This window comes from Hipposideros armiger, unplaced genomic scaffold, assembly GCF_001890085.2.
Source record: "Hipposideros armiger isolate ML-2016 unplaced genomic scaffold, ASM189008v1 scaffold_378, whole genome shotgun sequence".
NCBI classification, from domain to species: Eukaryota; Metazoa; Chordata; class Mammalia; order Chiroptera; family Hipposideridae; genus Hipposideros; species Hipposideros armiger.
The window spans coordinates 1,101,095-1,117,122 of NW_017731728.1; the positions used below are offsets into that span (position 1 = coordinate 1,101,095).

At 60.2% G+C, this 16,028-nt stretch overlaps 1 protein-coding gene across 1 annotated transcript in view; it reads left to right on the forward strand.

Annotated features, from left to right (window-relative positions):
• The window catches only part of LMNA (lamin A/C), a 39,887-nt gene extending 24,722 nt beyond the window's left edge, over nt 1–15,165 (forward strand). Inside the window, exons 3-13 of the mRNA XM_019662592.1 lie at nt 8,553–8,709; nt 9,993–10,118; nt 10,344–10,514; nt 10,606–10,731; nt 11,203–11,423; nt 11,514–11,733; nt 12,116–12,223; nt 12,330–12,449; nt 12,817–12,906; nt 13,666–13,935; nt 14,215–15,165. Coding sequence (XP_019518137.1) covers nt 8,553–8,709; nt 9,993–10,118; nt 10,344–10,514; nt 10,606–10,731; nt 11,203–11,423; nt 11,514–11,733; nt 12,116–12,223; nt 12,330–12,449; nt 12,817–12,906; nt 13,666–13,935; nt 14,215–14,241 — 1,636 coding nt within the window. The 3' untranslated portion in view covers nt 14,242–15,165. The remainder of the gene's footprint in view (nt 1–8,552; nt 8,710–9,992; nt 10,119–10,343; nt 10,515–10,605; nt 10,732–11,202; nt 11,424–11,513; nt 11,734–12,115; nt 12,224–12,329; nt 12,450–12,816; nt 12,907–13,665; nt 13,936–14,214) is intronic.
• The last annotated feature ends 863 nt before the right edge of the window (nt 15,166–16,028 follow it).

Consider the following 16,028-nt stretch of genomic DNA (forward strand, 5'->3'; position numbering starts at 1 on the left):
ACCCCGCCTGCTCCCCACTCCCCACGACAACGTCCCGGGGTCCTTTTCTGTCCCCTTCCTTGGGACCTCTCTGGTGGCCTGGAACCAGGGCTCTAGACAGGCAATGTGCATGAGTGTTCTAGAGCTGAGGCCAGAGTTCTGGGCTTGGGCTGTGGGACCGGCACGGGCTCTTCCCATGCGGGGCTCTTCCCGTGCGGAACTGGTGGAGGAAGGCTGAGTCAGACACGGGGAGCTCCCAACCCACAAAGCAGAAGCGTCTCTTCCCGCCGGACGAGGCCTCTGTACTTGACAACTTCCTGGATTGCCCGCCTTACGCAGCAGCCTGGTGGGGACAGGCAGTGGGTGCAGGCCCGGGTCCATCCACGCTCTCATCAGGACAAGCACAGCAAAGGCCACAGAGGTGTAGAGGCTTGTTCCGTGTCACACAGCAGGGAGTGACAGGGGAGGACCTGAGCTCAGGTCCACTCCTGACTTCCAGTTGAGTGCTCATACCACTAAGCCTACCCCTCTAGTTTAGGGAACAGGTTGGAAGGTCGGGAGAATGGAGTGGGGTAGCCCATGCTAGCTCCTGCTCTGGAGATTTTGCTCTGGGACCAGTGATGCCTCGGTGCTCTGTTCTTCTGCCAGGGCCTGTTAACACTTGGTCACGGGTCTGCCCGGCCTGTACCTGGAAAGACCCAGGGCCCTGCCAGGCCATGGATCAGGAGACAGGCCTCTGGGAGGCTGTGAATCCCGCCTTGGGACTTGTCTTCACAATTGTCTGCTTGGGTCCGAAGAAGGCTGTGCCCTTGGATGGAGGCCTTTGAGGAGACCTGGGCCCCAGTCCTCACCTGAGGGAACCTCCTGATGTCATCTCTGCCCCGCCCCTCCCCCCCAAGGCCACATTCTGATTCAAAAGGAAAGCAGAAGGTGAGCTAAACCTGGGGGCTGAGTAGTACTTAAGGAGCCCAAGAGAAGCAAGAGACGGTAATTCCTACAAGGGCCCCCCGATTGCCTTCCCACGGTCCATGCCCCTGGGTGGCACTTCCCTGGCCTCCAGGAGCCTGAGACTCACCCTTGTTTGGGATGTGTCCATTGTCCCCAGTCCCAGTCCCACCCCCAGTGATTCAGTAACTTGGTGTCAGGGCTGAAGCCAGGGACAGCTGGCAGAACAACTGGTAGGAGACGCCTTCACCTACCAACTGTGCCCTCTGCTGTCCTCCCCTTCACTTCCCTCCTCCCCAGCCCCTCACCACCTCCAGCAGCTGCAGCAGCCGAGACCACGTCTGTCTCAGAGGCCCAGACACGAGGGCAGCTCATCTAATTCCTACCTGCCTGGGCCCCCAGTGTGCTGATGGGAGCACAGGCCAAGCTCTGATACCTTGGAGCTATCCGGAGAGAGACTAGGGGAGGTTGCAGGGCCTCACCCCTTAACAGGGTGGCCCACCAACAAAATGACAGGTAGTGTGGGGGAGTGGAAACAGCCCTGGCCCTGGATGGCCTTAGTTCTAGGCTCTGCCCTACCACTCAATTGCTGTGTGACCTTGAGCAAATCACCTCCTCTCTCTGGATTTCCTTAGGAATAAAAGAAAAGGCCTAGAGCAGAAGGTCCCCAGAGATCCCTCAGGTTCCAAAGTAGTGCCGTGACCCCCAAAGTGAGCAAACAGCCCTCTAAAATGCCAGGCTATAAATATTAAAATCCAAGGTAACGAATGTGACTATAATTAACAGCCAGTGTTATTGTCAATAGAAATACTTCCCACAAGTACTAAGGCCCTGTCTCTCTCTCTCAAAGAAAGTTTGTTAGAAACAGTTAGTTATTATGACATCACACTCTTGGCTTAGGCTTTGCTTTCATTGCTAGTAGGAAAGGACGATTCAGGGTGGTGGGAAGGGCTGTTTCACGTAGAAGGAGAGAGAACATATGTCCCATTGACCTGTGTTGGGAGAGGAGTGCGGCCCTGAGGAAAGGCAGGATTGTTAGCTTACAGCTGGCCCCGGGATTAGACAGCATGTGCCTGGAGCCAGACGGAGGGCGGCGTGACCTTGAGCTGCCCACTTCCCACCGTTTCTGCACCCATGCTGAGGCTGGGCTGTCAGGAGGCCTGGGTCCTTAACAATCCCTTCAAGGAAAAGGACAGTTTGGGAAGGAGGCGGGGCTGGGGGGGGGCCTCCCTGTCCTTTTGTGGGAGAGGAAGCCCAAATCCTGCCTGTGGCAGCCAGGAATACTTCTGGCTGGGATCCCAGGCCCAGCCCAGGGACTGAGTCACGGTATGGGGACAGAGTGGAGAGTGAACCGGAGACCCGGAGCTTGTCCAGTCCGAGAAAATGCTGAGGGGCGGCTTTTTCTTGAAACTAGGATGCGTGTTCTTGCTGAAGGGATGAGCGTCTGAATCAGATGGGGGACCCATGCAGGGACAGGACATGAGTCGCTTTGGGGCTGGCTTAGGGGAGCTGGAGACCCTTGATTACCAGGGGCCCGGTTCTGGGCAGTTGAGAGGAGGCAGTTTGGGATTGCCAAGGCACCCCCTTTCCCTCCCCCGCACCCTCCCCGCTTCCTGCGAAGCCCTAAGCTGCCACCCTCTGCTGGCCGGGGAGAGAGCTGCAGCTTCCCAGGCTGGAGCTGGAATGCAGCGAGACCTGAACTCCTAGGTCCTCCCTCACCTCAGTTCTTGATCTTGGGGTGCATCCCATCCCCTCCCATTGTAGTCAGGGTTAATAACCAGGAGTCACCAGATGAAGGGTTAATATGTCCTAAAAAGACACTGCTGAGTCGCCTTCTTGTGGGGGTCCCCTAAATGTCCTTCCCTTTGGCCAGTGTCCCCCCGCAAAGTGTTCTGTCTCTTCCTAGGCCATCCCTCCCCACTCCACGGCCCCACTTCTGGTGTGTTCCCAGGCCTCACCCCTGCTTTTTTGTGACAACACAGGAATGATTTCTGGAGAAAAAGGCCGGGAAGAAGGAAAGTGGTGTTTGGCAGGGGACCTTGAGGGTGCGCTTCAGGACACCAGCCGCCTGTTGCCCAGGACCCTGATGCCGTGGCCAGTGGCTGCAGGCTTCTCCTAGCTCTGCGTCCTGCCACGTTGGTATCCCCAGCAGCTGCGACTCAGGCCGGCCCGCTGCCAGGCCCCGCAGTGTTTTGCACATGTCAACAGGCCTCCTATCCCCCTTCGCAGCACTAGCTCCCCCGTCCCCACCCTCCCTCTGCTTGGATTAAGACCTGGTTTTGTCTGAGGGGAGGACAGCTGAGAGCCTGGCGGCTCTGAAAGGGGATCAGATGGGCCTCGGCCCCTGAGCATGTGTGATTGGTTGTCACACCCAAGAGAGGCGTGTGGAAACAGGGCCATGGCTGCTGTGGGTGCATGAGCCCGAGTGGGGAGGCCAGCAGTAGGGCTGTGTGGGGGGCTACCACATGCTTTCTGGGTGTAAGACATTCGGAACTTCACAGGGTGGGGTGTGGGGAAGGCTGGAGGGGCTCCTATGTCCTAGAACACCTGCCCCTCACTTCCTCTTTTTTTTTTTTTATTGGAGAATTGAGGAAAGGGGAACAGACAAGTTGCTATCCTTTTTTTGTTCTTCAGTCTAGTTGTGGAGGACGTTGCTTCATTGGCCCAAGTTGGCACCATCATTGCGCTCTTCCCGGGCGAGGCAGATCAGTTGCCGGCTTCTGGACGGCCGCTCACCGCGGCTGCTGGCCGCTCATGCTGGCTGCTGGCTACACACGGTAGCCCATGGCAACCCACCTGCTATCGTGGGCCGTGCAACTCACGGCCGCCCAGCTCCAGGTTGAGCTGTTGTTCAGCATCTTAGCTGTAGAGGACAGTGTCACTGGCCCTCATATGTGGGACTCGAACCGGGGTCCTCTGGTGTCCCAAGCCAGCTCTTAACCAGCGCGCCACTCGGCCGGCCCCCACTTCCTCTTTTTAAGGCCCCCTTTCCAGAGAGGGATGGTACCTTGAACGCCAGAGCAGGGAAGGTGGGCGTCCCAGCCTTTCCACATCCTGCCCTGACCTGAAAGTGAGGGCAGGTCCATAGATGGGCTAAGAAACCAAGCAGTGGTTCCTTGGTTCCTTTTGGGGGTGGAGGACGTCAGACCTCATGGCTTTGTTGTGGGAGCGTGTGAAGTTTGAGGCCGGTTTCACTGGCTCTCTGTGGTGCTCTCACTGGGGTGTCTCCCAGTACGCGAGGCAGAGGTCGCCACGTGTCCCAGCCTCTCTGTTCCTGGGTGTCTCTGTGCCCTGTCTGTGTTCTGTCCTGTGTGCTGTGAGTGTCCTGAGGTGACCGGGTGAGCAGATTTTTCGTGTCTGAGCCTGCCCTTCTCCAGGCCTCGGTTTCCCCATCTGTAAAAGTGCAAGACTTGGCCTAGGAGGAGATCCCTCCAGAAGTCTTGAGCATATGAGCCCCCCTAGTGTCAGGGCATCGGGGGACATACAGGAAAATGCCCCCAGAGACACCATGTAAATGCACACAAGAAACCAGCAGGTAAAACAACAGCTGACTGCTTTTGGGAAGGGGAGCCAGGGGGCAGGTTAAGGCTGGAGCCCTAGGGCAGGGCTGAGCGGGTATTTGGATAAATGGAGGGAGGGAAGTGGGATATATTGCAAGGGAGCCGTGGCTGGACTGTGCAGGAGGCTTGGGGTGGCCGCGGAAGCCGCCCCATCACCAGGCAGAAAGTCAGCCTGCCCAGAGGTCTAGACACCTGGGAGGGGAGAGGTGTCCCTACGCCGGCTCCGCACCGAGGCTGCCCTGCCCAGCCACAGGGGGCGCTCTTTCCTGTGAGGCAGGGAATGCCAGCTCTCAGCGCTCTCCTGCCCCCTGGGGTCCAGCCCTCCCTCAGGGTCTCCGAGCAGCCATGGGGAACTCCGTTGGTCTGCTGGTCCGTGGGGCCGAGCGGCAGAGGTGCGGCAAGGGGACTGGGGTGGGTCTGAGGGAGCCCCCGTTGGCCAACTGCCCCTCCACGTCTTTTTTTTTTTTTTGAGCCATCCAGCCACCTGTTGGCAGCTCAGCGGCTGCCCCTCCACTTCTTATTTTTGCCCCAGCTCATATCTCTGCTCCCCTGTCTCTTCCTCAGCCCAGACAGGAAATGGGGGCCCTCCCTGGGGCCTAGCAAGTTGCTCCCAGCCACTGGGCCCAAACAGGCCTGCAGAGGCCCTGGCTTCCATATCTGGCATCCAGCTGAGCTGAGGAGGGTGACTCAGCGGGCGGGCCAGCGCCTGGCCCCGTGCCCACCCAGCCCCTTTGTTGCGCTGGGCGTCTTTCTTCCCCAAAAGCAGCCCCCAGAGTCCTGGCCTGCAGAGGCCTGGAGCGGGGGCTTCCCCATCAGGCCGGCCTCAGCCCGGCAGGCCCCCAGTTCTTCCTGCCCTAGTCTTATCCTCGCGGCTGCCTTGCCCTCCTCCAGCCCTCTGTCTTCCCTCCTTCAGCGATCAGATCAGCCAGCTGTGGGAAGAGTTAGCAACAGGATGCCCAGCCCTTTTTGTCTCATGAGGCAGCTGGGATGGGCCAGTCCTGTGCTTGAGGAACGTGTGGATGAGAGGGAGAGAGTGCCCCCCCACACCACTTGCACGGCAGGGGGCCTGGGGCAGGACGTGGGCAAAACTAGCGTCTCCCCTGTGGGCACTAGAGGATATCCCGACCCCGGCCCGGGTATTGTCAGCCTGGGGATGACGCACCTGTGGGGCCCCTGGTTCCCACCCTTCCCAGCTCCCCACCCAGACAGCACGTGCCCAGCTCTCCCACCACCAACCCCCAATGGACTCGGGCACGGGCAAGGCAGCACTACCTTCCTGGGCGAAACCCCTGGCCGGGGTCTTTCTGGGGTCCTGGCTGGGTCCAAAGACGCCAGCTAGCCAGCTAGCGAGGGGCTGGGGCGGGCAAGCCTGGGGAGGAGGGAGAGCCATCTCGGGGAGTGCGTGTGGCTCTCTGGCCACAGCGCCCGAGGTCTGAGTCATAAGCCATGAATGATAGTGGCTTCTCCCCACAGATGGGAGCTCCCCAGACCTGGCCGAGAGAAAACCGCAAAGGCTGCTCCTCGCTTCCCCCTGTGCTCATGGTTTCCTCATGTGCGAGCGCTTGTCTCAGCCCTAAAACGGCCTCCGGGAGGGAGTGGAAAGCAGCCCCCTTGATTTCTGTGGAGGCCATTGTAGCGTGACAGGTGCTGAAGTAGCACTGGGTCCCAGCGGGGTGCTGACTTGCTGCAGGACATAGTGTTCCGTGCCTCAATGTCCCCAATCACATAGCAATAGCGTCTGTCTTGTGGGGAAGCTGTGAAGACACGTTAACAGTGTAAGAATCAGGGCAGCACCTGGGACACCATCAGCTGTATATGAATGTTCACCGTTTTATTATTATTATTTATTATTATTACTACTACCACCCCTCTTTGGGAGCAGTAGGAAGGGAAGAGGTTAGACAATCCTGAACTTGTTAGACTGTAAACTGGGGTGGGGGGGCAGGGAGAGGGCACCCTTTTTCTCTGCGCTCATTGTCGGCCTGGCTCTGCCACGGAAGGGGTGTGTCCAATCAGGACTCCTGGAGTTCCCCTCCTGCTGTCAGAGGAGGCTGGGAAGCAGGACTAGGGAAGAGTCGCCCTTGGGCTGCTGGCTTTTCCTGCTTCTCCCAGCTCAGGCTGGCTCTACCTCTCTCTAGACCTGTGGCTTAGGAAGCAGTGAGGTGGGGGAGGAGTCCTGGTCAGCAGCCAGAATTGACTGGGACACTGTCCCTGCTGTGCTGGACGCTGGGCCCTTTACCTGCCTCCTCTGTTCCTCCGTTTCCTTAGCTGAAGAAGGAAGGGGTTGAGCTGAACCCACTCCAAGCTGCCTCCAGTTCTCTAAATTCTGGGAACCCCCAGTAGGGCCGGCTGCAGCTGTTAGCCTGCAAGGCGGAGGGGCCACTTCTGGGAGCTACTGGGACTCCGAGTTAGCCCCAAGGCGCTCGGAGTCCATGTCTGCCGCACCACTTTGCTTTACCAGCGGTTTTTCTTCTTTCTCCTCCTCCCCCTGCAGCTGCCTCAGCTTCGGAAAAGTTCTGAAGTCATGGAAAGTTGGGGCTGTGCTCCTAGCCAGGCGCTGGGCCGGATGGCAGCCAAAACCTGAGCTGGGTTTTGACTTTATTTTTAGCTTTTCTGGCTGAGACGGAGGAGGGGAGACAGCCTCCAGTTCTGGAAGGGCCTCTTTTTCACAGGAGACAGACCCCGTTGCATTAAACAGCTTGTTTTGAGGTGCGGTCAGAGGCCCAGACAGGAGCAGGCATGCAGGCTGGCGGCCGCCTGGCTGACGTCACTCGGTCCCCTCCCAGTGGAGCCTGGTTGAAGGGGAGATGACTCCTGTTTGAAATCTCCTAAGGTGGCAGAACTCTGCCTCAGCCGTGGCCTCCCCCTCCAGAGCCTCCTCAAGCCTGGCTTTCTCCCGCCGCCGGCTCACGCTGAATTGTTAGGTCTCGTGGAGCTTAGCACTTCTGTGGCAGGAGAAGTCTGTTGGCAGGACCGCGTTTCTCCTTTCCAGGATAGAAATATTTCCCCGGCCCACGTTTGGTTTTCCTTTTTTTTTTTCCATCTGCTGTGGCGGGCTTGTGCTGAAGGACTGATGTGTTGCAGATGGCAGCTGGGACCAGGCCTCGTGGCTTTCCCTCACCAGACACTGGTGAAGGGACCATAACATCTGGAGAGTTCTTAGGTTCTTTCTCCAGAGGCTTATAAGAAAATAGGCCCCCTCTATTTCTCCAGTTCACCGTCCAGCAAAAATCATCGGGGGCCCAGGAAGTGGAGGAGTGGCAACCCCCGTTCGCTTGGTTCTAGCTAAAGCTTGACCCTGTCTGAGGAGTGGGGAGGTTCAAGGCCGGGGGCCGTGTCTGGAGCTGGACGGGTCGGGCCGGCGTTCCCTCAGCTCCGATGAGGCCCAGACGGAGGAGGTGAAGGGGGAGGCTGGAACCCCCATGCTCCACCCAGAATAGGGGAACCCAGACTGGATCTGAGGAAGGGAAGACTCCATATACGCCTGGTTGTCCTATCCCAGGTCTGTCTGACCTCTAACCAGACTTTCCCTCCCCACAGTCCCCAGAGTGTAAAAGGGACTAGCAGGGGTGACCAACACCTTTGGCGCTCAAACTAAAGAAGCGGTAGGGACACACGAGCCCAGGGCTGGGAGCCTGGGTGTTTGGATCCCTGCAGGGAGGGAGGCTTGGCTGAAGGAAGGCGGGTGGAGTCTGGGAGGGGAAGGTTCAGGCCCTGTGTGGGAAGAGGCAGGAGACAAAGGTGGCCCTGTCTCTTTGGGAAGGAATGGGAGAGGAGAGAGGGAAAAACATTCATCTCACGGGACGAGCTTTGCCCTTGGCCCCAGGCACGTTCCTGAGCACTGAGTCATGGGAAGGGTGGAGAAGCAGGAACGGGATTTGGGGGACCTTGGGGGAGGTGGGAGTCCCGTCCCAGAGGCTGGCAGATGCCGACAAACCCAAGCACAGGATGCCCTCTGCTGGCAGCTGGAGGCACAGCAGAGCCAGGCCCCACCGCTGACCTGCCTCGCCCCGGGGAACCCGGGACACTGACTCCTCCCCTTCATCCACTCTTCCCTTGCTCCTTTAGCAACACCAAGAAGGAGGGAGACCTGATGGCCGCCCAGGCCCGGCTCAAGGACCTGGAGGCTTTGCTCAACTCCAAGGAGGCCGCACTGAGCACCGCCCTCAGCGAGAAGCGTACTCTGGAGGGCGAACTCCATGACCTGCGGGGCCAAGTGGCCAAGGTGAGGCCGCCCCCAGGGCCCGCCAGGACCCTGCCTGACACTCCACCACACAGATGTACGCTCACTCCCCTACCCCAGCTGCTCTCAGGAGGTATCTGGTCTGACCTGTCCCCTGGCCTCAGAGCCATTCACCTGTCCTCGTATCACTGCACCCCTCAGAACCTCCTCCACCCTCCTTTCTGCCCAGTGCACTGAAGTTAAAGTCACCCACAAGCCATTTCCATGGACCTTTGCAATGACTTGTGCCTGGCCATGGGTGCCTCCCGGGCCACCCTCCTATAGAGAGCTGTTACCTCCCTGGGGGACAGGAGAGGTGCGTAGGCCATCCACAGAACCCAGCCGGGAGCTGGCGTTTAGGTCCCACACAGGACGCGCGTTCTTAATGGTTGGCGTGTGTGTGGTGGTCTTTACTTTCAAAACACTTTGCTGTCTGCGCTATCCTCTAATTTCTCACATGCCAAGCTGGGGAACAGAAGCAAAGCTGCTGGCTTGTTCCCAGTGTCACAGCCTCATGTGCACAGAGCCGGGCTAGCACGCGTCAGGTGCCCGGCTTCCATCCTGGGCTCTCTGCCCTGCCAGGCCCTGCCACCACAACGCCCCGTGGACAGACTGCGAGATGCCAGCAGGTGGACTACAGAACCACGGCTGGGCCATTCTCTGGGCCCCCGCGGGGCTCCACCCTGCCCCCAGCCCTTCCCAGCGGCACTGGCCAGCCCGTGCTTTCTAGATGAAAATCTGAGAAACGCCCTCCCCTGCTCAAACTCCTGAGGGTCTTTTTTTGTGGCACATAAAGGCGCATCTCTTCATGACCGAGCCCAACCCCATCCTTTAGGCGTCAGCAGGACTGACCCTCCTGAAGACCCCAGTGCACATGTCCCTTCAGACCTCCGTGCTGTTGCACATGCTGTCCTCTGCCCTGTGGTCACGGCAGTGTCCCTCCCCAGGTCCCACTGACCTGTGTTTCAGCTCTCAGCCTCCTGGAGCCCTTCCCAGACCCTCCCCTACCGCCCCAGGCACACTTTGGCTTCTTCCCTCTGGACTTCGGACATACCTCCTTTATGGCGCCTGCCAGAGAGGGCGGGTGCTCTCTCCTCTCTGAGTGCAGTGCCTCCCCGGAGTAGCTGCTGTGAGTGAGGACATGGCACTACCTCCGCGGGCATCGAAGGCGCTCACTCCTCTGTCGCACATGTAAAGGGATGCGCTGGGGACAGCCCACTCCCCGGCCTCTTCCCGGCTCTGATGTTCTCTGACCCCTCTGCCTGACCTCTGTCCCCTCCTCTCAGCTCGACGCCGCCCTGGGTGAGGCCAAGAAGCAGCTTCAGGATGAGATGCTGAGGCGGGTCGATGCTGAGAACAGGCTGCAGACCGTGAAGGAGGAGCTGGACTTCCAGAAGAATATCTACAGCGAGGTGGGTCCTGCAGGCCAGAGGTGCCGGGGCCGGTGCTGGCAGGCCCCACACTCGGCGCGGAGGCGCAGCTGTGTGCTGGCTTCCTTACGCCGGTGGATGGGCATGGGGACGGCCAGCAGCCAGCTCCCCGGTCACAGTGGGGCAGGCCCACGGGTTAGGGCTGGGTGGGGCGCGTGGCCGCCTGGGTCTTAGCCTCCGAGGACCTACTTCTGACCTCGGTTCCAGGAGCTGCGCGAGACCAAGCGCCGCCACGAGACGCGGCTGGTGGAGATTGATAACGGGAAGCAGCTTGAGTTTGAGAGCCGCCTGTCAGACGCCCTGCAGGAGCTGCGCGCGCAGCACGAGGAGCAGGTGGATCAGTACAAGAAGGAGCTGGAGAAGACCTACTCCGCCAAGGTGCCGCCTCTGCCCACTGGGGCTTGGGTGGAGATGAGGAGCTCAGGGTGCCCAGGCCTCTGCAGCCCTAACCCTGCGCCCTGCCCTCCAGCTGGACAACGCCAGGCAGTCGGCCGAGAGGAACAGCAACCTGGTGGGGGCCGCCCACGAGGAGCTGCAGCAATCCCGTATTCGCATCGACAGCCTGTCGGCCCAGCTCAGCCAGCTGCAGAAGCAGGTGCCGCCCCACCTCACCCCTTCCTGAATGGGCCAACAGTTTGGGCAGGATATGGGGAGGGGAGGGGTGGGAGGGTAGAGGGACGGAACCGGGCCTGTTTGCTGTTCCTCCTCTTATCTCACCTGTATGACCTCCACTTCTCAGAGCCTTCATTTCCCATTGGAAAAGGGAGCCCACTCTTGTCCTCCCAAACCCAGAGGTCCTCACACGAGGCTCAGTGTGAGGCATTAAAAGCAGCAACGCTATTCTGGCTGGCTGTGCCATTTGTGACGGGAAGAAATAGGTTCTAGCCTCAGAAGGAGAGATTTCTGTTAGGTATTGGGAAGGCTTCCGGTCGCCAGCCCAGGCCATGTTAGAGCCCATGACAGGTCCTTCCGGGAGCCTGGGGACAGTAGCTGGGTGTCCCCTCCCCCGCCCTCTGCATACTCAGGGCCCTTGGGAGCTCACCCGCCCCCGTTCCCCCTCACCCAGCTGACAGCCAAGGAGGCAAAGCTGCGGGACCTGGAGGACTCGCTGTCCCGGGAGCGGGACACCAGCCGGCGGCTGCTGGCTGAGAAGGAGCGGGAGATGGCGGACATGCGGGCCAGGATGCAGCAGCAGCTGGATGAGTACCAGGAGCTGCTGGACATCAAGCTGGCACTGGACATGGAGATCCACGCCTACCGCAAGCTGCTGGAGGGCGAGGAGGAGAGGTGGGCTGCGGAGGACTCGGGGTGCTCCCGCCGCCTCCGGCCTGCCGAGGCCCTGACTGACAGAGCCCCCCGCTTTGTCTCTGTCCCCAGGCTCCGCCTGTCCCCGAGCCCCACCTCGCAGCGCAGCCGCGGCCGCGCTGCCTCCCACTCGTCCCAGACGCAGGGTGGGAGCAGCATCACCAAGAAGCGCAAGCTGGAGGCGGAGAGCCGCAGCAGCTTCTCCCAGCACGCGCGCACCAGCGGGCGCGTGGCCGTGGAGGAGGTGGATGAGGACGGCAAGTTCGTGCGGCTGCGCAACAAGTCCAACGAGGTAGGCGGCCCGTGGGCCGGGCGGCGGTGCAGCGGGGAGGCTTGGAGAGGGGCAGGCCCTGGTGAGCACGCACCTCCCGCACACTGCTGCCCCGAAGTTATTTTACCCCTCGAGCACCAGTTGCCTCATCTGTGAAATGGGGGTGAACGGTAGTCCCCAACTCTGGGGGGGAGGTGAACGTATGGAGTGCGTCCCGCCCAGCATAAGTGTCCACAGGTCACTGCATAAGTGTCACAGGGCGCGGCTGTTACCCTGGGGGGAAGGGCAGTGCAGGGGTGAGGGGAGTGCCCCAGATTGAGCCTGCCTGCGCCCTGAGCCAGAGGAACCCACCCGGGAGCCTGGACAGCATCCCCCACCTTCCCCTCCCGTCCTCTCCCGGCAGGACCAGACCATGGGCAACTGGCAGATCAAGCGCCAGAATGGAGACGAGCCCCTGCTGACCTACCGCTTCCCACCAAAGTTCACCCTGAAGGCTGGCCAGGTGGTGACGGTGAGTGGCAGGGTGTTTTGGACTTGGGGGTGGCCTGGGGTGGGGTCGAGCTGGCCTGAGGAGGGTGCGCTGGAGTGAACGTCTTTCTGGAATTTTCCCTCCCCAGGTCTGGGCTGCAGGAGCTGGGGCCACCCACAGCCCCCCCACCGACTTGGTGTGGAAGGCGCAGAACACCTGGGGCTGCGGGAACAGCCTGCGCACGGCTCTCATCAGCTCCTCTGGGGAGGTGAGCACGCTGACGAGGCCCCCTGGTGACCACAACCCCCCACCCAGGGACAGTTCAGGGCCCCTTTCTCCCAGCTCTGTGGTACAGTCCCCCCAGTGGGCACCCCAGAAGATGCTCCCCCAGCCTCCTGAGGGTGGGGGTTAGATGGCGGGGATTGTTCAGGCAGGACGGCACTCACACCCAGACAGCTTGGCGGTGTCCCTTTGGGGTGGAAACCTTGGCTCCAGCACCACAGAGGACAAGGAAGCGCAGACTGGACACGGGGCAGGCCACAGGGGCAGCACTCGGTGGTCCCTGTGGGTGGGTACGCTGCATGCCCGCCCCTGGCCCGCCCCTGACCCTCGGGCCTGTCCTGGGTCCCTGGCAGGAGGTGGCCATGCGCAAGCTGGTGCGCTCCGTGACTGTGGTCGATGATGACGAGGACGAGGATGGCGATGACCTGATACATCACCACCATGTGAGTGGTAGCCGCCGCTGAGGCCGAGCCCGCACTGGGCACCAAGCCAGGCCTGGGGGGCAGCCTTTCCCCGGGCTCCCCATGCCAAAAGTCTTTTCATTAAAGAATGTTTTGGAACTTCACTTGCTGCCCTGGGTTTTCTTCTCTCTCCTCCCCATACCTTGAACAGGGAACCCAGGCGTCTGGGTGCCCTACTCTGGTAAGGACGGGAGTGGGAACTCTCTGATGCCATGGACTGTTCTGTGGGAGCAGAGGATGAGGGTCTGGGCCTGTCTCCAGGGAAGGGGACGGGAGGACAGATGCGGGGCACCCAGCCCTGCCTCTCTCCCCCCCGTCTCTGTTGCATGCGTTTCCTTTCTCGGTCCTCCCGATTCTTGTGGCATGCCTGTCCTCTCGTCCCCCATTTTTCTTGCAAGAACTTTCTCTCTCAGTCCTACCCCGCCCCCCAACCCCCTGATTTAATTTGCACGCCTGCTGTCCTACAAGCTTGCCCGTTCTTTCCCTCTTAAGCTTAGAGTAGCTAGGACAGAGTCAAAACCACAAGTCCAGTTCCCTGTCCCCGAGTCTTCCTGGCCCTTCTACCCTTTCATGTCTTCCCTCCCAGTCCTCCCAACCCAGCCTCCCAGTCCCTGCAGGCCACTCTCCCTCGGGTCCCTTGCGCACAAAGCCCCACCATCCTACCCAGTGGAGCCTGCAGGAGCCGAGCCGGGTGTTAGGCCTGGGCTGTCAGTCTCGCCTGAGCCATGTCTCCCTCCTCAGGGCTCCCACTGCAGCGGCTCGGGGGACCCTGCCGAGTACAACCTGCGCTCACGCACTGTGCTGTGTGGGACATGCGGGCAGCCCGCCGACAAGGCGTCTGCCAGCAGCTCGGGAGCCCAGGTGGGCGGATCCATCTCCTCTGGCTCTTCTGCCTCCAGTGTCACAGTCACTCGCAGCTACCGCAGTGTGGGGGGCAGTGGGGGTGGCAGCTTCGGGGACAACCTGGTCACCCGCTCCTACCTCCTGGGCAACTCCAGTCCCCGAACCCAGGTGAGTTGTCCCTTTGCCTCCACACCCCACAGGCAGAGGACCCTGGTCCTTGAGGATTAGGACAGGGTGGCCCTGTGAGGGGGACAGCCTTCTCTTCCGCACCCCGGGGGAGTGGGAGCCTCCCCCCTGCAGCCCGAGATCCCAGACAGTCCACTCCTGCGTCCTGCCCCTCCTGCCTGAGCCCCAGACTGGAGGGCAGGGGCAGGGCTGAGGGTTGGGGGTGAGGGTACGGGGCCAGGCACTGTGCTCACACCTCCCCTCTCCTCTCTTCTCTCTTAGAACCCCCAGAACTGCAGCATCATGTAATCTGGGACCTGCCAGGCAGAGGTGGGGGCGGAGGCCCCCTGCTTCCTCCTCACCTCACGCCCACCCCCTCCCTGCCCGTCACAGGAGAGGGGTTGAAGCCAAAGAAAAATACCCCTTTGGTTTTTTTTTCTTATATGTTTTGTTTTTTTCTAAGAGAAGTTATTTTCTACAGTGGTTTTATACTGAAGGAAAAACACAAGCAAAAAAAAAAAAAGCATCTATCTCAATCTGCTCTTTCTTTTCCCTGCTTCCGTGAAACTCCATATCTGCCTTAAAACCAAAGAGGGCTTCTTCCAGGAGCCAAGGGACAGGGGTGCTTTCACAGAGCCGAGTTTCTGCTTTTCTGCCCTGCCTGCTGCCTCCCCCCGCACCCCCTCCCCCCGGGACCTCAAGAATATGGTGCCTGAGAGGCAGGCGTGGAGTCTTTTCAGCCAGCCTCCAAGGGAGTAGGGCTGCGCTGGGCCCCTGGGCTGCCCCATCGGTCCAGTGCCCATGGCTGAGGCCTCTCTGCCTGCCCACCCCCAGTCTCAACCCTGCCCCAGCCCTGGGGGGAGCTTGATTCTCCCAGGTCCCAGCTGTGCTTGCTTTTTCTGTACTTTATATAGACAAGAGATGGGGATGAGGTGGGGGTGAATGGAGGGGGGAGAAACGTTAGTTTGAACCTGCTTTCACCCAGCTTTAGAGCTGGGTGGGTTCTGCCCGGTCACTGGAAGTCGAGGTCAAGTGGGTGCAGGGGAGGAGGAAGAGGGAGACTTATTAAAGGGGTGAGAGCCTGCGGGCCACTCCCCCCCCCAAGAGGAAGGTGAGCAGGGCTGGGGGGGTGCGTGGCAGTGGTTTTTGGCAAACACTAAGGATCCCCTTGCCTCCACATTTCCCATCTGCACCCCTTCGCTCCTCCCTGAATCAATACACTAGTTGTTTTTACCCCTGGCTGCTGTGATGTCTTTGTTGGTGGGTGTCACCGTGTGTTCTGAGGGACAGACACACAAACGTGCGGTCACCCACGTGAGGATGCTCGCTGCTGCCCAGCCTCACCCCTGCTCTAGGGGGACAAGATGCAGCCCTCCGAGCTCCTTTGGGTACACGTCTGTGGTGGCTGGTGGGCAGAGGCTTGGGACGGAAGCGACGCCCACCCATGTCGGGGTTCTCCTCCCTATGGAGTCCCTCAGAGGCGGGGCCCGAAGGTGGCTCTTTCCTTCCTAACTTCCTCCCTCCCACCAGCACCTGCTGGGCCCTGAGCTCAGCATGAGCACGACATGGACCCAGTCTGAGTGTGGTACCATCTCCAGGAGTAGAAACTAGTGAGGGTACCCGGGAAGGAGCGGGCTGATTGCAAACAAGCAGATAATGTCCCTTGGTGCCAGTCTGCACTCAGCTTGAGAGTAAGAGATGAGCAAGACAACACAGTCAGTGTCCTCAGGGAACTTACAGTTCAGAAATTGGACTGCTGTGGACCAGGGTGTGTCAGGCAGAGTAGGAGCCTGGGGTGGGGTGGGGATTATAAGCTGAGGAAATGATTCCGGACTGAGGGAAAGGGCCCCAACCGGGGAAAAAGCTGCGGTGCCAACCTTTCTGTGGCCCTGTATAGACTAAAACCTCTGCACTGTCTCATCGGCCTTCATCCTGTCCTGTCCCCCTTTGCCCCTGGAAACAGGGGCTCAGGGTTAGATTGTCCAGTGCCACACAGCTAGTAGGTGGCAGGGATCCCAAGGGCTCTGGCTGCAGCCATGCTCCAGTGACACCATACTCCCCCTCTGAACAAAAAATGGTGATGCTAAAATATAAGT